We start from the raw sequence: 25,089 nt of genomic DNA, 5'->3' as shown, positions 1-25,089 counted from the left end.
ACCTCAGTGGTTTCCTTAGATGTTGAAAAAAAAGCATCAACAAAAAGTACAACAGCTAATCTAAGCGTTGCTCTAATCAACTTGTCCAGCCGTAGTCTCAATTCAGGTCTTTGTTTACGTCAACCTAATGATTAGATTGAAGAGCCACTTCCTTATTTACAACTGTATTACTTTGCCTAGCACAGAGTCTTAACAAAGAAATAAAACTACATATGAACCCACGTTGAGTTGACACAGATTGGCAAAACTCAAACGAAACATCTTGTGCCCCAAAAAGGCTTCCTCCCTGCTCTGAGTGAGTCCTCCCTCCCTGTGACCCGGCAAACGCCACTTGCTGTGCAAGGTGCTAATCCTGACTAAAGGGATTACATTGTCAAACTATGTCAATGATCTGTCAAACAGCCAATAACAGCTCTATTTCCTTTTTTTTGTTGCTTTATTCAGCACTCAAGCATTGAGCTGACATTTGTTGATTTTTGTGGTTTTGAATTGTTAATATTCATAAAAAGGTAACAGGGATAACTTTATTTGGGTACAACAACCAATTAGCCCTTGACATCACGTAATAAATTGTTAGAGCTCCTTCCTGTTTACCATATAAGTCCTCCTTATCTTCATGGCAGCGAGTATCTGATTGGTCTGTCTCAATCAATTTACAAACTGTCTTTCTGAAGAGAACAAAAAACTTTCAATGGAAACTTTGCAGTTTCATATCTGCTCACATTGGCGGGAAATGTAAACACAGGATTTTTGTTTGGAAGCTCCAATTCAAGCAGCCTCTTTTCCTTCAGTTAAAATATGAAATCAAAACAAAAAAATAAAGGAGATTCTCACTTTTAAAAAGGAAAGAGTCAGGGGAAATTCTGTCTTTGAGCTTTCAAAAAACAACTGACAATTTAAACTATGAGCACTGATTTTCTGCCATTCGAAAAACTAACAAAACAACTTACCAGCAAGAATTTGCAAGATTTTGTTACAATCATTAAAAGTATTCCTTTTTCCTGGGATCATAACGACAATTGTTTTATTTTATGATGCTTCCTTCTTTTATTTTGTAAAAACAAAATGTTCAAGACAACTCGACTCAACTTTATTTATATAGCACTTTTCATACATAAAAACATGCAGCCCAAAGTGCTTATAAAAGGCAGGATTATAAAATAAAATAAAAGCAATACAGTAAAATTAACAAAATAAGTAATAGTAAAAAGAAAAGTTAAAAATAAGGTAGCATTAACAAGATCAGTTGAATACAATAAATAAATAAATAAATAAGGTAAATAGATGTTAAAGCAATGATTCAAATAATAATGGTTAAAATAATAATAGAAATAAGAAAAATAAGAAAAAATAATAAAAATAATACACAAAACCAATTGAAACACAAAATTCTGATGTGATGTCATACACATAGTAAAAGTACACATAGTCTTCCAGGTACTGACTCTGACTTACACACTATCAGTAATCCTCCCTCTGCTATTCTCAAACTCATTTTGAACGTTCAACCAAAGCAGCAGGAGTAGCTTTCATTAAATGAATGCGCAGTCTTGAAAGTGAGTACTACTGGTATAATGTGTGAGCAAACCGCTGGCAGCAAAAAGCCTGCAATGTCAGCTGACATACAGCAGACAGGATACATTGGCTACAGCTGACCCATAACAGGTGTTGCATGGATTGCTTTAGATATAGACGAACTGTTGCCAAGGATATCGTGCTAATGCCTGCACGCCTGTCCTGGAAAAGCCTGTGTAGCCTCTTGACACAAGTCATAACCTGAGATGCATGTTAAAACACTACTGTTTGGAGAAGCTAATGGTTTTGGAAATTCAACCCAAATTCCATAGGGTTAGGATGCTGAGTAAGATGTTAATAAAAACAATTTTGATGCTTTGGAAATCATTGAAATCCTTTATTTCATTGAAAGTAGTGCAAAGAAATCAAATGTTGAAAATTAAAAATGTTATTGCTTTATGAAAAATATAAGCTCATTTTAAACTTCTTCTCCTTAGTCATATTTTTGTTTCATAAGCCCCAACGGGACGGGGGGAGCTCAGTTTTCCACTTAAAGTTTGAAGAGAGATTTCGAATGTCAGCACTACCCCCCCCCTCTCTGCTCCCGTAACCCCGCCCACAAAAGATTGTTGTGCGCATTCTATGAGGAAGTAGTAGCTTCCCAGCTTATCAGGGCGACGTAGTGGGGCCCCCACTTGACCAATCAGGACTTAGGATTGGAAATTAGCTATGATTGGTCCATCATAACGGGAACGAGGGGAATAATAACATTGCTTTATACATAGGTATTGGACAACACAGAGGTTTCGCAATAGTCTCAAATTACTTCACTTACAGATGAGTACCGATGGGCATTATGACCTTTTCTTCAAACCCAGCAGAAAAAAAGTAACGTTTTGACACCATTCCTACCAACAGCAGCTTTAATCTCAATCTCTTTGAAATTGGCTTAGGCCCAGATAAGTCACCAATGTTCCTGGATCATGTTTATATATATATGGTTTTACATTGTACAGTTTTAACCTGCATTTGCATCTGCAGTGACAAAACTTGTTTAAAGGCAATGGTTTTTGGAGGTGATTGGAGCTCATGTAGTGATTTCCACGACAGAGTCATGTCTGTTTTTAATGCTGGGCCCTCTGCGGGCCCGAAGATCACGGCTATCAAGTACTAGTTCTCTGCCTTTACCCTTTCGTACAGTGATTTCTCCGGATTCTCTTAACTTTTTCTTGATATTATGACAGTAAATGCCGAAATCCCCAAATTCTGGAATTGGTGAACTCTTCCCTCACGCAGTCTCTCACAGAGTGGTGAGCCTCTTCCCGTCTTTACTTCTGAGACTCTCTGGAATGCCCTTTTTCTAATCAGTCAAGTTACTAACTTGTTGCACATTCCCTTTGTTAGTTGGGAAACGTTCCTCTTGGGGTTTTTGGCATTGTTTTTGTTGTTGGAATCAACTTTTAAATGAGCATATGGTTTTCAAAAAGAATAACATTTTTCAGTTTCAACATTTGACATGTTGTCTTTGCACTGTTTTCAATTAAAATAGGGCTTAAATGATCTGTTAACCATCAAAATCTGTGTTATCAACATTTTATGTCATGCTCCATCTTTTGGGAACCTTTATCATTTGATAATTTTTAAATAGTTTCCTTCGTTAAGAGACGTACATACATACGGGGTGAGCTCAGGAAACTCTGAGTTACCTCATAAACTCGTCTCATGTAGTGATTTAACACCTGTTAAAGCTTGAAGCTTATTTCATCATGTCAATCTATTCATTCATCTCTTTTCTTCAGATCATCTGGGGTGGATAGTGGTGGGAGCAGGCTATGCAACTTTGGCCCAAAGGTCCCTAAACCCAGCAACATTTCTCAATTCCTCCTGTAATACCTGGAGGACTTCCCAGGCCAGAGGGATTCCTTCGGCAAGCTCTGAATCTGCCCTGAGGTCTCCCCCTGTTGGATGTGTCCAGAAAACCTCCAAAGGGAAGCACCAAGGAGGCACCATAATTGAATGCCAGCAAATCAACAGACTCATTTTGATGGAAATGAGCCACAGCTCTACTTTGAGCTCCCTCCAGATGTCTGAGCTCCTTATCCTGTCCTTAAGGCTGAGCTGAGCCCCCAATTCATTTTGGCTGCTTCTATCTGCAATCTCATTCTTTCAGTCAATACCCAAAGCACATGACCATAAGTGAGGGTTGGAGGGTAGATTAAGTGGTAAATCCAAGGCTTTGCCTTTTGTGTTTGCTTCCTCTTCACAACAACAATTGGCAGACGCTGCATCAACCCATCTCTCCATTCATTTGTTCATTACCTCTGATCGCAACCCTGAGATAGGTAATGAGACAGTTCTCAGTTGATAAAGCCAAAAGAAACACATCATCTGGTGAAAAAGACATGCCATTCTGACTTTCCACTGTCCCGTGACTTGAGATCCTTTTCAGTCACATGCATAATTGGTCACAAGGGACAAACCCGGTAAAGGTGTACAATGTTGTGCCAAGGATTAGGACACAGATTTTACTTTGCTTCTACAAGGACCTTATATGGTCCAATATGCCAGCCGTACCAATGGAGGTAACATTGAAGGCCTTCCCCATCTCCACAACATGTAGACTGGATGACCACAGTTCCATGACAACCCCGGCTTTACCTTTCTGCAAGGACATAGCTGATCCACTCTTCCGAGAGCAAAGTCACAAAGTCCTTCCTGTATCTGGGGTTCAACAATCAGGCCAATTGAGCTCATCTTAGAACTCCAGCGACACCAAGGAGGTATTTCGGTCAAGACAGTCCAATGTTGAGCCTTCAGAATTTTAGGCTAACTCTCAACTGCACCTGGTGGTCCCCCTGAGAAGTTTCTTGACAACTTTTGAGATCTTTGCAAGCAAGGTTTGAGGCATCTCCTGGATCTGTAAACTGTGAGTACTTATCAGAGGACATCGGTTGCCAGAAGATTCCAAGGCCAATCTAATGTTCGTCTTTATTGCCTTCCTGAACTCCTTTCACAACCAAGTTTTTGCCTCCACTGTCACTTCAGAGCTTACAGTCCAAAAAAGCTAAATCTGCTCTGTGCAGCAGCCTCCCCCATTGACAGCTCTGCTCATCTGTTTGTGTCCAAAACATTATGCCTGACAATACGACAGTGAATCATCCATCATCCATCTTTGGGCTGGGGTTTCTAGTGCCAAGTTCACATGGGAGCTAACTTGCTTAAAAATTATGTTTGCCATGACCAATCTTTGACTGTTTATCCAGTAAGCTAACACATTGTTGGATCAGATTGAGCATGCAGTTCCTCCTGTTCAGCCCCTTCAGGTTTCTTCATAATTGCCCATATTTAGGTCCCCTAACACAAATATAGAATCTCTAGCTGGCAGACACTCCTGAAACTACACCCAAAGACTCAATTTGAGTTGACAACCTCTCAAACTTTGGGAAGAACTCCAATAGAGTGACACTCAGCCAGTAGCTTGTGAGTATAGCCACGCCTTCTTGTGCATCTTACTCAGGGGAAACGTTTTGTGCATTACTTATCAATCAAATAAAAAGGTATGTAAGGCCTCAAGTGGGATGGGGTGCGTATCCAGCAAGCGGTCCAGGTTAGTTCAGTACAGTTAAGTATGGTTCAGTATGTTAAACCCTGATCTTGCTTGCGTTTCTATCGCCAACTGTACCCTTGAGCACCTAACACAGGAAGCGTGTTGGCTGTGTGACAGACAGATTTTCATTTTGGCATAGATGAGCAGTCAGTCTCATGCTCCAGAAATTTTGAGAATCGAAGGCTTCCAACTTTTCAAAGCAAAAGCCGAGTCCAATTTTTTCTGTGGAGAGACTCTCCTTGTTTTCCCACATTGATTTTATTTTGAAGTTTTGTCCTGGATGGTTATTTGGTAAGAGAAGTAGCTTGCACAGCTCTTTACAATTAACTTTTGTAGAAAAACGCTAGGGTTTACAGGATACAGGGTTTAAGGTTACAGGATATATTTTTTCCTTGTGCAATCTCCCTCTCCTCTGCATCCATCTCTGTGACCCTCTCACTGCTCAGCTTGTGTCTGTCTGTGAATTAAGCACCAATTTTTAAATAAGATAATTTTCTAATAAAACCAACCCTATTATAACACCACAAAAACACTCCTCAATATGAATAAAAATGTACAAAGATCAGAGTCATAAATCACTCAAGTAAATACCATAGACTGTATGAAATATGGACGTAGTATCTGTGACGTCACCCGTTACTGAAGCGCTGTTTGAGGCCAATTGTCTGCGGCAGCCATATCGCTGCTGTCGAGCAATTGTGACGTAAAGAGGCGGGCTTTGAGCCTCCTAGCGAACAGCTACAGTGTTCCTGTCTGTCAATCAAGTCAGCTGTGCCTCTCGTTGGAAGACTCCTAATCTCAATATCTACGAAATTGCAGGGTTAGAAAAAAATTCACCCCCGTACAGTGTGTGCCGATCGAGAAATGAGCTATCAGGACTACACTCGTCTTTTGTACCAGACTGTAAACATGTTTATTTCTGCTGTAAAGATTGGCTTTTTTGAATTGGTGTGTATGTGGTTTCCAGTACTTCCGGAGCCAGGCTCAAGCGGATCCTTGATGAACTGTAGCTTTTAACACTTCCGCATTGGACTCATATTTTTAGACCAGAGGTTGCCGCTTGGTAAATACCTTAACTTATCAAATAACATCTGTTAGGAGAGATAAAATCCAGTACGATCTCTCCTTCCCTCTCAATCTGTGGATGTCAGTGTGTTTAGCTCCACCCTTTAGGGTTGGATGGGTATGTCTGGTACCCCGACAGAAGGATGCCAAAATAGTAGGATGGTACAGATTGGTTATTTTGATACCTTGCCCAACTTTTGACAGTGGAAACACAAATAATTGTGTACCACACTTGACCACTTGGTGGTAACGCAGCTAGCACTATAGGGATGCAAAGGAATAACTGTCTTTATCAATTAATATACAGCTACATAAACACATTCAATCCTGCAGTCAACATATCTTTGCATCTTGCAGCAGCAAAGCCAGCATTATAGTAACTCATGTTTGAAAGGTCTGATTTGCCGATGCAGTACAATTGGTTGAAGGCTGACACGAAAGAGCTGAGCGTGGGTTTCATGGTCATGTTCCCCACCTACATCATTCAGCTTAACAGCTCAAAGGGCCACTGATCTGTGCCTCTACACCTCCTCATATGCCCCACCCTCCATCCAAATATACCCATCTATCTGTGTTTCCATGAGAGCTTTATCTATGATATACCAGAGCACACAGAAGATATGAGTGAGAGTATTTCCTACAGAGCAGAGAATCTAGTGAGAGAGGCTCTGAAAACACAACAAGGCTGTCATTTAATTGACGCATCAGAATGACACGCCAGTAGCAGTATTGTTTGACATGCAGAGGACCAACTATTAGAAATCTCCCTGAGTTTCAGAATATCATGGGTACCCTAGCCTTGGTTGAGCTGCTTATCATAGCAAGCTGCCCTGTTTGGCTGGGCAGAGCAGAGCATTGGCAGAGCATATGGAGTTTTGAAGCCTGTGTAGCAGCATCACCATCTGGGGAAGCAGAGACTACGTAGGTGTAACACCATCTGCTGTCTGAAAACATTTACACAGGCAATTTTTAACACAGGCGCTTTTTTTATCCCTGTCTAATAGTAGCTAATGAACACCATCAACAACAAAAATATACAGGGAAATGCTCAACTAAAATGCAAATACAACCCGGTGGGGTGAAGCTCCAAAACAGAACACAGTGATATGTTGATTTTGTTTTGAATATGTGCTGATGTTGCTTGGGAGTTAATGAGAGAAGATTGTTTTTAACAAGGGTATTTCTGAGTCTCTGTGTTGTTACTATTGTGGGTAAGAATCAGAATTAATAAGCAGTACTGATCATTCATTTAAAAACTGTATTTACAATATATATATATAGTATCTCATTTATATCTCAATTATCAAATATCTTTAAAAGCAAACTCAAGATCTACCTTTTTAGTCTCACTTTTAACTGAGTTTTATTCTAAACAGTTGTATTTATTTATTTATTATCTAGTTCAAATTTTTGTCACTTTTATTCTACTTTATTTATTCATGTGCTTATTTATTTATTTATTTTCTTTTAATGGTTTAACATTTTAATGTTTTATTATTGCAGAACTGTATATTATTTGGGTGAGTTTAATTTCCTGTGTTGAGTTTTAACATCTTATTTTACCTCCAGTGTTTCCTCATTAAGATATTATGAGAGTGTTTCCTCAGTTCGTTCAGCAACTTCTTTTTAATCATTTTTTTTTATTTATTTATTTAGTTTTTTTATATTGTGTTCTTAACCATAGGATTGTTTGGTGGGTTTGGGGTCAGGATCTTTTTCTTAATTTATTCTATTTTAAGTTGTTCTTATGTACAGCACATTGTGTTACAATGTCATTGTATTTAAAGCGCTTTATAAATAAAGTCTGATTGATTGATTTTTCAGGCTTAAACTTTGATGATTTAGCCAGACAAACACATTACTATCTAGTTATTTCGTCATTTCAAAACTGACTTTATTACAATACATTATTATGAATGAAAATTACTTTCATGGTAAAGCACACTTTATCCACTTAGTCCACTCTTACATAGAACACACACCACCACCTGCTGGCTCAATACCATTGTGATCTCCAGGATTTAACAAGGAATCCACCCAATAAATAATCAAAGCCACGTTTGCACTCAAAGTGCAAAATTAAATATATGTGCAAAACTAACAACCATAAAAATTTAAGAAAAAAGTGACACTATTGCGACATCCAAGATAAGCAATACAGCTATTATATCATAGTTGAATACCATTACTTTTGCAGCATATTCTGAATGATGACAAAGGAGAAGTCAAAATCTTCTCTGAGAATCACACCTGTTGTGCCTGAGAACACAGACTGCTCAATGTATAAGTGAGTAGTTCATTGCATGCTTACTTTACTTGGGCTTGTAAGTATTGATCAAAAAAGATCTCAAAGAATAAGGACCGAAGTGTTTTTCTGTGCTCAGTCTGCTGCCTGTAAGACACCTTTCTAAAAATACAGAATCCGCTCTGAAACACGGCACTGCAGCACGCTCAGAGAGGGAAGCTCACTGCCTCCAATGTCATGTGTCAATGAGACTGCCAGCAACACTGCGTTAGTCAACACCTGACAGCTACTAAACGGCAGAAACCTTGTGCTTCATGGACACATTCCACTTTGCGAGCAACAATAGAAGAACAGCCCTGGAAACAAAGCAACGGCAACTGGAGCAACGTCTGCTTCGTGACTAGTGGAAAGAGTGGAGCTTCGTCTGCAACACATTCAAGAAGCTTTAAGAGATTTGAAATAGTGATTCAAATCTGTATGCATTTAAAAGATGAGTGTCGACGTGTGTCCCCCATCCCTGAAGTCTCCTAAGACTGCATACAGAGATGTTCTGAACAGCAAGTAGCCTCAGCAGTGGTTTATTCTGTCAGACTAATTGTTCTGTGTTACTGAAAAAAAACAAGCTTACTGAGAGACAGCAAAATCTGCAGAAGTACTCTAATGCAAATGCATCCTTAGAGTTAAACCCTGATCTTAAACAAACAAGCTGCTGACACTAGAGCCCAGATTAATGGCCTATTCTGGGAATACAATTACTAGTTCCTATCTATAAACTCTTTCTCTTATGTTGACAGTAAAACACTTGACATCATCATGCATTGCTGGATATCCATGGATTAGTTGTTGTTTGCAACAGTGACTTAAGAATATATGCCGAGTATCATTGCTTTAGAACTTACTCAGAATTAAACAAACATAATTAAAGCACCTGGGAGGAACGTTCAAATTGGGTTGATGTTGGCGTCACCCCTGTGGATAAAGTGGTAGCTCTTATCTCTTTGTTGATGTGGCCCTTTATATTTGAAAGTAGCTTTATGGAGAGAGAAATCTCATCATTTCAGACCATTTGGAGTCTGAAGGTGTCCCCAACCCACTTTCTTTCTAAATTGCTCTTGTAGCTCATAAAGAGACATCAGTTTTTTTCTTTCAGTGTATTCATAGCTTGTAAAAAAAAAACTCCACACAGGAGCTTCAAGTATGTAATAAACTTAAGGCAAACGTGTCCTTTCACTCATAACTAGGGTTGCAAAATTCTGGGAATTTTCAAAGTTGGAAACTTTCCATTGGAATAAACGTGAATAAACGTGACTAAACGGGAATAAACGTGAATAAACGTGAATAAACTAGGAATTTACTAAATTGAAGGTTGGAATTTAATAGGGAACTTAGGAAGAGCTGAAAGGGTTTAGCAAAAATGCAGAGGCTAGGCTTGAGAAGCTTGAGGGAAGATGCTTTTTCATTTGCATGTTGAATGGGACTTTTTTTGGAGGGAGAGGGACTCTTTTCATTTAACATTTTGAATGGGACTTTGTTGGGATTAATAATAACAATAAAACATTTTATTTAGAGGCGCCTTTCTCGGCACTCAAGGACACCGCACAGATATATATATATACATACACGAATTTACATTAAAGGAAACAAAATCAAAGTCAAAATGAAAACAATATAAACTGACAAAGTGGTAAGAAAAAATAGAAATAAAAAGTGACAGTGCAATTGGCGTCAGACGGAGTAGGCACTTTTAAACAGAAGTGTTTTGAGTTGTGATTTGAAATGGGGGAAAGAATCGGTGTTTCTGAGTTGAAGTGGTAGTGAGTTCCAGAGATGGGGATCAGAGCGGCTGAATGCTCGGCTCCCCATGGTGGTGAGACGGGCGGAGGGGACAGACAGGTGTGTGGAGGAAGAGGATCTGAGGGAGCGGGAGGGAGTGGGAACATGGAGGAGGTCGGACAGATATAGTCTTGAATGTTAACAGGAGGACTTTGAATTGATGGATTGCATTTTTGATCATTTTTTAATGGGTTGGGTTGGGGGGATGAGTAATATTTAACTCAACATTCATGTTTTTGTTCTTCAAAGAAAGAATTGATTGTTCAATAAAATATTTAACACTTGATAAAGTTCTACTTACAAATAAATCTGTTTTAATTGCATTATTTTGGATGGATGTCTGCTTATAACAAAACAAATATTTATGCTTGGATATGACACCTTTCCATTAAATTACCCTCAATTCCCAGTTAATTCCCATAAATTCCCATGGACAGTTTCCAATTTGGAATATTTCCAAAATTCCCCAGCTTAACTTCCCTTGGAAATTTACCGGAAGTTTTCCACCGCTTTCCAACCCTACTCATAACAAATGTTCAGAGAACTGCACAGAGCATTTAGTTCATCCATAAGCCAGGTCATATCTAATTAAGACTGTCCAGTAGTTACACTATCACATTCAATTAATCACCTGACAATCCCACAAGTATTCACTGTTTTATATTTAGACATATAGGGAGGATAGCGACTGCAGCCTAAGAGTAAACTCATTGTGTCTGGCAATTTAACCAATTAATAGGATGAACAAGTCACTGTGGTCAAGTCTATTCATCACAGGACATGTACCGGACACATTCATGATTAGTGTGCTGTAGGATTAAGCATTGAGGCCTAAGCTCAAGTAGATCAACTTGTACCTTTTGCTGTCCTCAAACTTCCAGCGTTGCCTGACACTGACCTTTAGACAATAGAGCTCCAAAACCGCCAAACAGTCCCTCCAATTTGAACAGTATTTCTACCACTTTCTTTAAAGGCACAGTAATGGGGCTTTGGTATGCAGGTACTGACAATAAAGTGACTTGTTAGCTTTACAATTACCTATAAAAAGATCTAACAGAAGCGCATATCAAGAATTAAATATCTATGACATTGTGCATCAGATAGAAATGACTCTGGTGTCTCATTATGCAGATGATACCAAGCTTTACACGGGTATAAATTAAACACTTCTGCCCGTTAATCAACCTCATTAGAGGGACAAAACCTGGTCAGGTTACACTGAATCAGTGATCAGAAGCACAGAAATAAGAGTGGATACAGTTGCCATCATCTATGAAAAATGTGTGCATCCCTCGAGAGAAATTAAAAACCACTGAACTCCCTCCCCCCCATTGCTGTAGCAGCAGCAAATGGGTAGGAGCATGCCGTTCCCTAAAGTTTCATTAAAAAATCAATGCTGTTCAACATTCTGTGTGATGATGGAATAATGGACGGGCTGAGCTCTTATCTTCAGGCAGAAAGATTCAATCAGAACAAAGGGAAAATCTGCATGAAGAGTGAATTTCCTTCAATCAATTCGGAGACACAAATCTACAAGGGAGAGCAAAGAAGCCACATTTCAGCCCTCTTTCCTGTCATATGAAATGTAACAGTACTTGACCACACATGGACGTACATTCAATCTTCCTGTGAGTGGCACTACAGAGGCATCATTGAATCATCTGCTGAGCGTAGGATTACATTAGCTTGACAGAGGTAAGATACCTGTGAGAAGACAGTAGAAAAGAGGTGTCAAATCTGAGTCTGTGAGCTTCTCTGACCTAACACAGAATCTTGAACTTGTAACTGCATCAATGAAGTCTCAGCATGAAACACAAGGCGTTCTCCTCCATGCAACCAGAGAACTGAGCCTAAGTGTTGCACGAGGAACTTTTCAACACTGGTAAAGCACTTGTCAATATGGGTCTACACTGCTGCAGAGAAAAGGGAAAGCAGCAATATGTCTGCAGCTTTACTCATTGTCTGTTAGGACTCTAGATGCATATGCATGGCCCAGACATATCTATTGTGAGGCCTGTTATCTCAAACAGGCCTCACAATAGATGATTGACATTAATGCAAACTCTGCATGTACCTGAGCCAGGAAACATGTTCCTGCTTCTTATTTACAAACTGAAAAACCACATTGTATATCTACAACAACCAGATTAAATGTAATTTCATGCTCTAAGGATATTAAATACGTAGTGAGTTATGCCATTATCTTAACTAGTTTATAGCTTGATTACTGACTCTGACATAAATCAGCTTTGAATCATGTGAAGCTTACAAGATCCAGTCAGAGTCTGTGAGGCTTTTAAAGCAAATAATAAAGACCTGTTAAGTATTATCAATCTGTCATTTAATGAAATACCTTGTCAAGTTTCTCCCCAGCATGTGAGGACACAGTGACATGGCAATGCGTAAAAAAACACAGCAGTCATATCCTCCTGCAGCACAGAGGGGGTCTTTTATAAAACCTGAATGCCACAGTCACAACCACAGAGACGGCCTTTCCCACCAGCCCCGAGCAGCAGCTTCAGTATGAAACCTGGGGTGACCTATAGGCACATGTGAAGTGCTTAGACAGGGTATGTTTGAAGTGTTTTTAAATCTGTTGAATATATGCTGTTTGAGGAGAGTCCTAGAGTTTAAAAAGACAAGATAATATGAATTTGTTGTGTGACTTTTGAGCTGATCAATGCGGCTTCTAAGATATTCCTCACACACTGAATTTTTTACTGATTTCCAACACTTTTGAAAATAATTCCTCCTCCTTCTGTTGCAGATATGACTGATCAATTTGGTGAGATGCCTCAAATGTGTTGTACGTTTGTACTGTGCATTATAAGCGGATGTCAGCATGTCACATTCCGACTTCATATGATTTTATGTTATGTTGTTGAGACCTTCATGCAGGCGTGTTATAATACAACTCATACCCATGATGTTTGTGTATACTAGGGATGCACGATATTGGATTTTTTGCCGATATTTTACAACTCATTTAGCCGATTACCGATACCGATATTTTTTTCCCCCACACCTGATTGCAGAGATCATCGATTCTCTTCTGTTTTTGATTTAACGTACAGTTTCATAGTGATACTCTTATCACGTGTCATGTAATATTCATTTCTTGTGCAAAATAAGAAACATAGTTAATACTTAAAACTGCATATTTATTTACGACAATTGCTTTCACACAAAATTAATACAAAAAGATACATCCTACTTAAAACTTGGATGATGCTCTCCCTGAGACAATCATAACAATACCCACAACCAGGTCAAATTTGACCAATTTCACATTTGACATAGTAAGTAAACCTAACCTCTGTTCACAGGGAACATGTGGAAAGTGCAACTGTACAGCAATTAAACCCAAATTAAATAAAATGGTTTACTCTTTGACAGTAAATGTGCCTAAATTAGTCAGCTACATGTACCTTACAGACTGCTGCTTAAAGCTGGGGTTGGTAGTCTCGGAAAACCAGCATGAATTTGAATGTAGCATTTCCTCAGGAGTCCGTCTAACCCCTCCCCTCCTCCCTCGGAGCTCCTCCAAAACGACGCCCCCCCCCGCTCACATGCACGAGCGCTGCTGACTTGCGACCATATGATCTTGACTGATTCAAAACCGGTCCTCACCAAAACATTATCATATTGAAGTTAAAAACACAAACAAACATGGCTGCTGTTAGTACTTACATCTGTCAAGCGAGCATTATCCAGTTGTACTGGTGACACGATATCAGGAGAAAAGTTATAACACATATAATACTGTAACATATAACACATATAACACTTGTCAGAGCCCCTGTGGTTAGAGCTTTTTAGACTCTGATCCGGACTACAGTCCTGAGCAAAGCACCTCATCGGGTCAGAGGGGACAGGCCTGAAGTCGAGCGAGAGGGACAGTGAGTAGAGTCGGGGGAAAGCAGCGGCAGGAGACGGGGACTCAGAGGAGTGCACGCTGGGGAAATGTACGCGCAGGAGGCGGGCAGAACAGCAGGACGGGATTTGAATGGTTTAAAATTTTGGCACCCAAAAAACGGTGATTGGTTGGTGTTTTCCCAGGTTTACTCTGGCTGTAGATAGCAGCTTTTCTTCGCTCTTTTTTAGGAACACATTATGTATTGATTGCCATCAGGACATAAAGATCATTTTAACCAGTGTAACAAAAAGTGTATCTAAATCTGATTACCAACCCCAGCTTTAAATTCAAATTTTCATACTTAAAATATGAGCCCAACATGTGTGCAGCAGCCCATTATTTTATCGGTCAATTACATTGGTGTATTGGCCGATGTCCGATAGTTCATTTTCAAGCCAATATCGGCCGATACCAATTATGTGCCGATAATAATGTGTATCCCTAGTTCAGACCTTCTTGCAGGCATGTTATGATACAACTCATACCCATGATGTTTGTGTATACCCATGTCAATAACAGTGCTGATACCAAGTGATGCAATAATTCAGCAGGGACAGCTATGAGACATCCCTGACAGCTTCATATCATATGAAACAACACTCACATCTGGAGCATTATCATAAACATGTCTTGGTTGTAAGTGTGAGGTTGTATAAGGTAAACTTGACTACTTTCCCTTCTATGACAATCCATTGTTCAACAGGAGCTTTTGGAGCGACTTGAAGAGGCTGTCCTTACTTAATGTTAATGCAGCTGATTGATAAAGCCAATATAGCACAAGTTTGGCGTGTGTCTGCTGCTATTGTTGGGGACATGTCCTGTAAATCCTGTTACACCAGCCTGTCAGCTTCACTTAAAGTGGCATTTATAATCCTTCGATAATGATTTGACATCTTGACCTATGGGTGATTAAAAGGGCATTGCATGCACATGTTTTAAACTATAGAAAACAATGATATCAAACACTGGAGGAGTGATAGACATGCAGCATGACAAAGGCGTCTGTGGCTAGCAGAGGCTATGCTAGCACCCCGGCTGTCAGATGGGGGGCGCACGTTTGGTGGGACTGACAGCTGAAAGGGGGATCAGAAGGGGAGGGGGGCCAATAAACAGCTGACGGACCCAGCTGTGACAGAACGAACTGACAAAAAAATTACAGAACTACTTTACAGTAATAACAGTAATGTAAGTGAGTTGTGCTAACACCCAGAAACAGAGAATCCTACCTTTGCTTTGCCGGCCTCCAGCTTCTTTTGCCTCTCCTCGTCCTCCATCACCGCGGTCCCTGTGGCTGAAACAAGAGGGAAACTGCTTCATGCGAAATAGATGCGAGAAAACTCTAAAGAACTAACAGTTAAATATCTGTCATCCGGCTTTCAGTCGCGTTTACTAGGTGCTGTCTCCTTGTTGGTAGTCCGCCGCCATGTTTCCACGTAAACATGAGACTCAACTATGATGACGTCGTCTAGGTGCCTTTATAACCACGCCCCCTGGCATTCCACTAGTGCTGCCTTCAAGCACTGGCAGAAATGTCGTAATTATGGAATATCTGAGTACTCGCTACATCAGGGGCGTCAAAGTCATTTCAGTTCAGGGGCCACATACAGCCCAAGCTGATCTGAAGTGGGCCAGACCAGTAAAATCATGACATAATAACCTATAAATAACAACAACTCAAAATGTTTCCCTTTGTTTTAGTGCAAAAAAGTACAAGTATATATATGACTCTTTAAGCCCTGAAACCTGCTGCGAAAACACCAAGCACTAGTGATGTTCGATACCACCGATTTCCTTTCCGATCCCATACTGAGTAAAATTCAGGCTGGTATTGGCAATACCGATCCGATACTGATTCTTTGTGCAAATACACGTAATGTGTCTGGTAAATCTAAAAAAACAGTGTGTTTCTGAATATTTTATGTATTTATTTATATCGAGGTAGCGGCAGAGGACACAATCGTACAAAATATTGTAATATTGTATTGTTGTCAATATTGTGTAAATGGTGTTTTAAACACAAAACAAGAGAAAATAAGTAAAACTAGGCGCGCACTTTTGTGTGTTTTTTTTTTTTCTTTCTGTGTATGCGCACTTGACACAGGTTATGTATTCAGGTATTATCTTCCCTTTTATTCAAATGTATCTCCTTAAATCAGGGATATACCTGTTAGAGCGACAAACAAATGAAACGTTGTCACCCTGGCTAGATAGCACCATACCTATTTGGGGGTTAAACAAATTATTAATATTTTTATTACTGTGGTCTCAAGAGCCGTAGCGCTACTAGTAGCAACTAGCTGGGGCTGTAGCTCCTGTTATTGGCTACTACCATCATTCTTTAATGTTCTACCAAGTTGTAAAGACAGCTGATGACTGGTAGCATCTCAGCATGGTGCAGTTTGGCAGTATTTTGATCTAGAAAACAGAGAGAAAGTTTTATGCAGGCTAACATATAACTGGTTAAACTGACAAGTAACCACTCAACCAGAGCAGTGGGTAACCAGCATAGGCATGTTGATGTTTACCTGCAAGAAGTGCTGGATGCTGTTAGTGCTGCCTCTGCTAAAAAAAAGTCACTCTCTGCAAACATATAAAATGTGTTCAGGAGTCATGAGTGACAAAAAAGTGTGGAGTGAAGACTAAATGTTTTCGCTCAGCAGTTGATCAGAAAAGGTGAAAGAAATGGAAGTTGATGCATCATATAAATTGTATTTTTATAAAGTGCATAAGTAACCACAATTGCTTAGATCCCTTTTTAAATGGCTAAACCATCTTCAATTGACAACATGGCTCTGTTATATTTTTTATATTTCTGTTCTCTTACCATATTTTGATCTTTGAGATCTGAAAGAAAATCTGAATTTGAGGAGGCAAAGCAGTCAGTGCAGACGGCTTGGATGTCTTAATGTCTTGATCGATTTCGTTAAAAATCATTGGTAATCAAATCATCGTGTCTGATGTTTTCCTAATGTCATAAATTTCACTGCTTTATATTCCGCCTGAATCCTGCTTAAAACGTCTGTTCAGTTTCTATGGTAACTGGAGGAGAGGTTGCAAGAGCTGTCCCAGTTGAGAGGTTTCTTTTTTAACAAAAAATATTTTCATTTCAGCACTGTGTTTTTTCTCTCTCTCCAGCCTCAACTTCACATTGTGCTGCATGGCACTAGATCTGGCTACTCTGAGCAGGTCTAAACAACAGTAGTATGAACGTCTTAGAAAGGGAAACATCTGAGCCGTCTTTAGCTGAATGGGAAGGCAGGTAACATGAGACACTGGCATCAGTTTCTAGGACAGATGGAGGCTGTAATGGACATAATAGTCATTATTTAACTTCCAAGTCTACAAATAGCTAGCATATCTCATTAGAACAGGTCATTCTCACTTCCTTTATCTGCTGATGTTTTCAGGTCTAAACTGACGGAGTAGTGATCGTGATAATCCAAATAAAATGTAGTTATGGGGTCAATTCATTCATTCATATGAACTGCTGAAGACTAGGAGATTTTGGCAGACATGCACAACTTTTTAAAAGTATGTTTATTCTCCTTCATGCAACCGGAGAACTGAGAGACATGCTGAAAAAAAAGGATTTTCCTATTCCCTGCAACTCTTGGTTCCATAATTTATTTTTATTTTTATAAGTGTGAAGAATAAACAAATATAATCTATTACAAAACAACTGACTCTGATATCACCAAATATCAGATGGAGACAGGAGATAACACTTCTGTGTTATTCTAATTAATAAAAATATGTAATTACACGAATATCAATGTTTCAAGGAATATTATTCACGATTAAAAATGCTATTGCCTAATATACTGCCTGCACTTTTAACAGCTCAGGTCCTACAACTAATGATTATACTATGCTTTTAATGCTATTTTAATCTGCCTATATTCATTTGTATCCTTGGTGTAAAGCACATTGTAACTGTGTTTTGAAAGGTGCTATATAAATAAAATGAGTTTTTATTATTAATAATGCTGAAGTCCTCAGAGAACTTTAAAGTGCATGTATTGCGTGTGTATTCAAGAATTCAAACTCAAACTAAAAATCTAAATACACAAAAGAAAAACTTTGTCCTCAGTTTGAGTTAACCCTCTGTGGGAACTTCATATAGTTGAATGTACAATTCCCCTAACTTAAAGTAGACCACAGTCCTGTCACTTTAAGTATTGTATGATTCCTAAAAATATCACTTAAACATTAAAATCTTTGCGGATTCACTGACATCACCAAAATGTCAAAGTGTTACATTTTAAACATACCTGTTGCAGCGGGAGATGATGGTCTGTGTCGTCGGCTGACCGGAGTAGAACAGCTGATAGTCTGGCAGATTTTGAATTCCACCCATCTTCTTTTGGACATTCTTACTAACTTGATCCCACCTGTAAACACAGGCCTGCTTGTGCACCAACATCTACAGGGAACACAGGACCCCGTGAGCATTTGAAAGTTTCGTCAGTTTCTAAATTATTGATTCACCTGAGGAGTAGGGTGTCAGCTGTTACCCAAGAAACACCAAATGTACTGCTACAAAATGATCCATTCAGTGTCCACAGTCTAAACTAACATAATGTATCTAAAATACCAGGAGCAGTATCGCAGAACCTAGCACAAATAAATGGAGAACATAAATTAGAGAAACACCACTGAAATAGCTAAGCATGCATGCTGTCATGTCCTGTGCTGAGGAATTAAAGTAAAGAGGAATTTCAACTGACCAGTTATTTAAAGGACTTTAGGGGATGAGATTTTTTTTCATCATGATACACTTGAACCCCTGAGCATTTCTCTTTAGAAAACGTTTTAGTATGCAAATGATCTAAAATTCACCCATAAATGTTTTTCCTAGAGAAGTATATTTAAAAATCACATTACTGATTTTAAGTTATTTTGTTACCCGAAGAAACATAGCCCAAATATCCTTCATGAAAGACAATACAACATGAACTAACTGCATGACACTACAGTGCCCTTAAAGCTCCTGTGAAGTGTTTTTAATAGTGATGCTTTTTTTTACCTACAACAGCAAACTATCAAACTTAAAGTTCCTCACAGGCACTTTAAAGCTGTTAATGTGTACATGGTAAGCTGTAAGTCGAAGACGCAACCACAGAAGAAGCAGCATGTTTCAAGTATAAAGAGGTTTGAATTGCTTTGTCATTCATCTGATTGCAAATTCAACCACAGTCACCCCTCTCATGTCTTCCACTTTTCTCTGCTGATAATTTGTGATACACTTAAACTGATTTCGACAGGCCAGAGGAGCTGCTTCCAATCATATCAGTATGCAAACACAGACAAAAGTGCTTCAGACAAGTGTGAGGAAAGTGGAACTGATGAAAAACAACTGTGTCCTGTTGATGACTGAGACAAAATAAAACTGTTACTCAATCAAGGAGGAAGCGGTCTGGATAAATATATTGTCTTCACTGCATTTCAGAGCAGCAGAATGAAAGCTCACTTGCATACTGAAGATATCACTGTGCTGTATTAAAATATTCATGAGTAAATGGGGCTCATCAGTAAAGAGTTGCAATGGGTCAGAAGGTTTTTCTTTTAGAGCTAAGCTGAGCCAAACCACATGGCAAATGCTGTTTCATACCTCATGGGAACACAGGGATGTCAGCTGTGTCTGAGGTGAATTAACTATTAATGCTACTCACAGAACAATGCACAACTTTGTGTGTGTAAACATTTAGCTTGTCAGGATACATCACATTGTACCCTGTGGGCTCTGTAATCATATGAAAACTAAGTTACAGTTTATACCACTTAATATCGTCTCTGTCAATTTAAGGGCTTCTAAGGTGTAGTTCAATATTCTATATGTAAACACATTATTGAAATTAAAAGTAAAAAGAAAACTTTTAAAACATATAGAATGAAGGAGTTTCTTACATCTCTACCATCAAAATTAAAGCATGACAAAAATATTTAGAAAATTGGTCAAATTCAAGAAGGTGGACCTGGTCATGGAAAATAGAGATTTACACAGAAATAGCACATTCTTATAATTTTCTGAAACTCCTCTCATGAATCGATACATCTTACAGTATTTCTCAATCGCTAAGACACTGAACCCTATTGTCTGAACCAAATTCCTTAGTGGTCTGAACCCATGTATTGAATCAGTCACTCTTTTAGCAAAACCATAAGCACTTCTCACCTGTTAGACACAGCTTACAAACACATTCTCACTCACTAAAACACATGTTGCACTGTGATGCACTTGTGCTGCATAATGGTAAGAACAGGTAGCAAAAGTTAAACACATTTGAAGCACATGTGTCACAGCTTAAACACAACCACTCAAAACTGATCACACTTGTGGCTCATGATGTGAGGAAACCAATATAAGCCAGTTCAGAGAGCACTGGTTGTTGAAGGTTGCACAATGGACAGAAATAATCTGAGAGGCAGAGGAAGAGTGCGTGTAAGAGGTGGTCGAGGAGGAAGAGGAGGGGAGCGGAATCAAGACAGACAGAGAACAGTAACTTCTGATGAAATAGACCATGCTCTTCTCATTTATATTTGTTTTTACTTTATTCTTACTGTATACAGGTTCTAAATTCAAAGATGATTTATTGAATTATTTTTTCATTTCATTAATTTAGCCTACTGTGAACAATAAATAATATTTGTAGAGCTTTATGTCCTGAGCATTGTGTTTTCAGTTTTTTGATGTAGTGTGTAATGACTGCTCAGTACTGTTTTTAATTTTGAATGAATTGGGGTATGATCTGACAACATTGTTTGGTTTTGCAGGAAGAGTCAGAGGTTTGGTGAATGTAGTTTGAAAATTGGGTTTTGTGCTTATAGTGTTGAGAAAAGCGTGGTGGATGTCATATGGCTATAATCCTACAATAAACTGAAACTTTCTTACCCTTAAAAACTAGTAGAAAGTCCTATGATTCCATCTAGTGGTTGAAAGTGAGCAATGGACCAGTGCATACTCCATAACGCTAGATGGCACTAACCATAGACTGTAAATAAATAGCACTAGTGTTCTTGTTCAGTGCGTGGTTTCCTCAAATCTCGCGACACTTCTCGGATGTTGACAGTTTCGTTTCATAGAAAACCCTCGCATGGCAAACATGCTCATTTCACCAACTTCTTGAAGGTCTGCGAAGGAAGCAAATGTATGTATTTTGTAATATTCATTAGAAGGCTTAAACTAAAAGCATTGATGGTTAATATGATATTCATAGAGCTTGAATAACTGAGATAGCTGGCTAGGAGTAGTTATTTTGACTTCCAGGAGAATAAAGTTTACGTTGTTTTGGATTGTTTCGCTGCGACCTTGTCTTGTCAGTGTAGTCTCGTAGGATAATCTGATAAACACTACAAGAACTACTATTGCACTGGTACCATTCAGGATACTTTTGATGTATGCTTCTTTTCCATGGTGAAATCACTTCCTGTTTCTCAGTCAAACCAGATCCTATTAGTGCATCATCAATTACAGCTTATACTTGTGCATGATATGTAACATAAATTGGAAATTATGTAGGATTATAAAATAACCATGTCACTATTGTGACCATGTTATATCTAACCAGAATTATTTTTTTCTTGTTCAAGGCATGCCAAGAGTGAGGTTGCATAGGAGCCTTACTTTTTTAAAATGACAGCGCTACCTGGATTGAGGACTCTTCTAGGTTTCCATCGATCACTGACATTGCAGTGCAGGTCTGTGCTCATTCCCACATTTTCTATACATGACTGCCCTCCAAGGAAGCTTTGCTGTACTTCTACAAAAAGTGGTGAGCCAAAGCCACCACCCACAGAGAATGAATCTCTGCTGGAGAACCTGAATCTCATGGGGGTGGATGTGACAAAGGCCCGCCAACGTCAGCCTGGGGTGTTGCGTAAAGCTTTCACTAATGAGCAAGGTGTTGCTCAGTTTCTGGAGGGCAAAGGAGCGAGCCGCAAAATAATCGCTGGAATCATATCTCGATATCCCCGCGCCATCACCCGCTCCATTGAACACTTGGAACAGCGCTGGGGGCTGTGGAAAAACATCTTTAAGACTGATGCAGAAATGGTGAGCATCCTGGACCGCTCACCTGAGTCTTTCTTCCGCTCCAGTGATAACGGGAACTTGGAGAAGAACATAGCTTTTCTCATCTCACTGGGACTGAACTCCAAGGACCTTCATCGGCTTCTGGCAACAGCACCGCGAACATTCTCCAACAGTTTAGAGCTGAACAAGCAGATGGTAGAGTTTTTGGAAGACATATGCACTGAACTTGGTGGGACAAATCCAGAGCAGTTTGCTAAAAACATCATATCCAGAAACCTTTATATTCTCATACGAAGCACTAAGAGAGTCAAGACAAACATAAACACCCTGAAAACATCCCTGAAGTGGAGTGATGAAGAAATGCTTGCTCTTCTTCAAGGCCGCGGTGCAGACCTTCTGGACCTCTCCAATGAATACATGAAAAAGAATTTAAACAGTCTCAAGCAGAAGTTGTTTTCACTCGGCTGTCGGAAAGCTGACTTGGAAAAACTGATCGTCAACTATCCCATGATCCTTTACATTGGATCAGACACACTCAGCTCTAAGCTTGACTGTCTCTTAAAAGAAGGAATAAAAATGCAGCAGATTCTGGAAACGCCAAAGGTTTTGGACTACAGCACACAGAACATTACAGGGCGACTGGAGGAGCTGAAAAAAGTGGGATACGACTTCAAGAAGTATGGCATCAACGTCCTGGACTCGAGCAAAAAGCGCTTTGATGCAAAGTTAGAAAGACTCGCAGCCTCACTAGCTAAATGATTGTAATAGTCTGATTTAAATGTTACAAAATGCTGGATGTTGAATTAACTTGGCTTTGGGATAAACATTAATTTTGTCCTAAGAATTTTTTGCTCATGTAGTTTTAGATAACTTTCTGGTCAATAGTTATGTCCCAATCTGCTGAATAATTTCACTGATGAGTTATTACATCTCCAAAGTGTCAGGCAATTGAAGAATAACAATTTCCCAAACACCTTATAGATACCTATTCAAATTGTATGCTGAAACCAGTGATCCAAAAACCCAAAAGTATTCAATTAATTCTCACAAAATCCCAGCCAATGCTTCATATTAGAAGCTGGAAAAAGGAAACATTTGGTATTAATGTTAAACAATGGTTAAATGTTTTACCTTAAGACAGACTATCAAATTTGCTGTCCATTTAAATTATCTTTTGTACCACTGAAACTTACTGCAGGGTTCTCTATGCTGTTTTAGACATACAATATATATCTCACAAGCATGTTTTCCTGTTCAAAGACATCCCTTTTGGAGTCCATGTGGTCATTTGTCAAATAAAAGTTGTTGGAATAAAGGACTTATACATGGATACAACTTTTGATCATTATTCCAGTTCTGTAAGTGTCTTTTACAGAGGTTTTAAGTAACAAAGTACAAATACTTTGTTACCTTACTTAAGTAGAAATATTGGGTATCTATACTTTACTAGAGTAATTATTTTTCAGCCGACTTTTTACTTCTACTCCTTACATTTTCACACAATTATCTGTGCTTTCTACTCCTTACATTTTGAAAATAGCCTCATTACTCTTATTTCATTTCGGCTTGTTTTCATTCCGGCATGTCATCTTTAAAAAAACACATTCATGTACATTTACATTCCAATAAAGGATGTTGATAACATGCCTGTGAAGTTTGACTTTTTTTGCATCATTACAATACTTATAGGCAACTAGTCATCATATCTTCCACTCCATGACACACATTAATGCTCAGTAGTACATATATGGTTCTTTAATGTATTTGCATTGTATGAAAATGCGTTCATTTTCAATGGGCATGAATGCGGCTGAAACAGGTGCAACCCAAATATTTCAACATTAACATATTAATATAACATTATAGTCATTATGGCCTTTAGAAAATATTTTTTTTGGGGAGCTGGGGTAGTTCTCTATAGGCCCCTGTGGCGCACCCTTTTGTCCTTAATGACATTTTTTTCACCTTACATTTCTTTTACTTTTACTTGTTTTACAGAAACAAGTCCTGTTTTCCTCTCCACTGCAGGAAAACTCTGATAGAGGCAACATTTTTATCAGTCCTCGATTACGGTGACATATTGTACAGGCATGCTTCAGCCTCTACATTAAAGCCACTTGATGCTGTATTTCACTCTGCCCTACGTTTTATTACTGGTGATAGTTACAGCACTCATCATTGCATACTTTACCAAAAGGTGGGATGGTCTTCTCTGGCAGAAAGACGTGATTTGCATTTTTACTTGTTTATTTATAAAGCACTTATTGGAATGCTACCGTCATATTTATCTTCGATGCTAGTTTGGTCTTCTGGGGCAAAACATACCAGATCAACTGGTTGGCTCACTCTCCAGGTTCCCAGAGTTAATTCTGAGCTGGGAAAATCTGCCTTTTTCGTATTTGCACCATCTGCATGGAACTCCCTGCAAAGCACTTTAAAAATAAATGCACTGGTTTCTTTTAATCATTTTAAATCATTAGTTTTAAAATGTTAAACCTCTGATTGTACCTGTTTTCACTAACTTTGTGTAACATTATTTTTTCAATGGTTGTAACATTACTTTTAACTGTCGTCTGTTTTTAATTGATCATCATTCTTTTAGGGTTATATCTTTTATTTGCTTGTCATGCATTTTAATGTTTCTTTTATATACTCGTCGTCATTGTAAATGAGGGCTTGCCCTCAATGATTTTCGAGTTTAAATAAAGAGAAATAATACTTTAAGTAGTTTTGAAACCAGTACTTTTACACTTTTACTTGAGTAAAAAGTTTGAGTTGATACTTCAACTTCTACACCCTTGTATCTACGTTTCTACTTGAGTAATGAATGTGAATACTTTTGACACCTCTGGTCTTTTATTAAATACAACCATGAA

General features: G+C 38.7%; 2 protein-coding genes and 1 long non-coding RNA gene across 3 annotated transcripts in view; 1 reads left to right on the top strand and 2 right to left on the bottom strand.

Moving 5' to 3' along the window:
• The window catches only part of akap9 (A kinase (PRKA) anchor protein 9), an 88,226-nt gene extending 72,609 nt beyond the window's left edge, over positions 1-15,617 (bottom strand). The window contains 1 exon segment of the mRNA XM_034704938.1: positions 15,408-15,617. Within this exon segment, the coding sequence (XP_034560829.1) occupies positions 15,408-15,455 (48 nt within the window). The 5' untranslated portion in view covers positions 15,456-15,617.
• An 885-nt stretch (positions 15,618-16,502) lies between these two features.
• On the bottom strand, positions 16,503-17,104 carry LOC117827650. The gene is made up of 3 exons (XR_004634254.1): positions 17,006-17,104; positions 16,707-16,761; positions 16,503-16,596 (listed from the first exon to the last, which is right to left on the bottom strand). It is a non-coding gene; the product is annotated as an uncharacterized LOC117827650 (long non-coding RNA).
• Positions 17,105-21,222: 4,118 nt separating this feature from the next.
• LOC117828360 (transcription termination factor 1, mitochondrial) lies at positions 21,223-23,543 on the top strand. The gene is made up of 2 exons (XM_034705401.1): positions 21,223-21,329; positions 21,772-23,543. The coding sequence occupies exon 2, from the start codon at positions 21,815-21,817 to the stop codon at positions 22,970-22,972; it is 1,158 nt and encodes a 385-aa protein (XP_034561292.1). The 5' UTR covers positions 21,223-21,329; positions 21,772-21,814; the 3' UTR covers positions 22,973-23,543.
• Positions 23,544-25,089: the final 1,546 nt, after the last annotated feature.

This window comes from Notolabrus celidotus, chromosome 16 (assembly GCF_009762535.1).
Source record: "Notolabrus celidotus isolate fNotCel1 chromosome 16, fNotCel1.pri, whole genome shotgun sequence".
NCBI lineage: Eukaryota > Metazoa > Chordata > Actinopteri > Labriformes > Labridae > Notolabrus > Notolabrus celidotus.
Note: the sequence above shows the minus strand (reverse complement) of the source record. Positions and strands in the feature narration are given on the sequence as shown.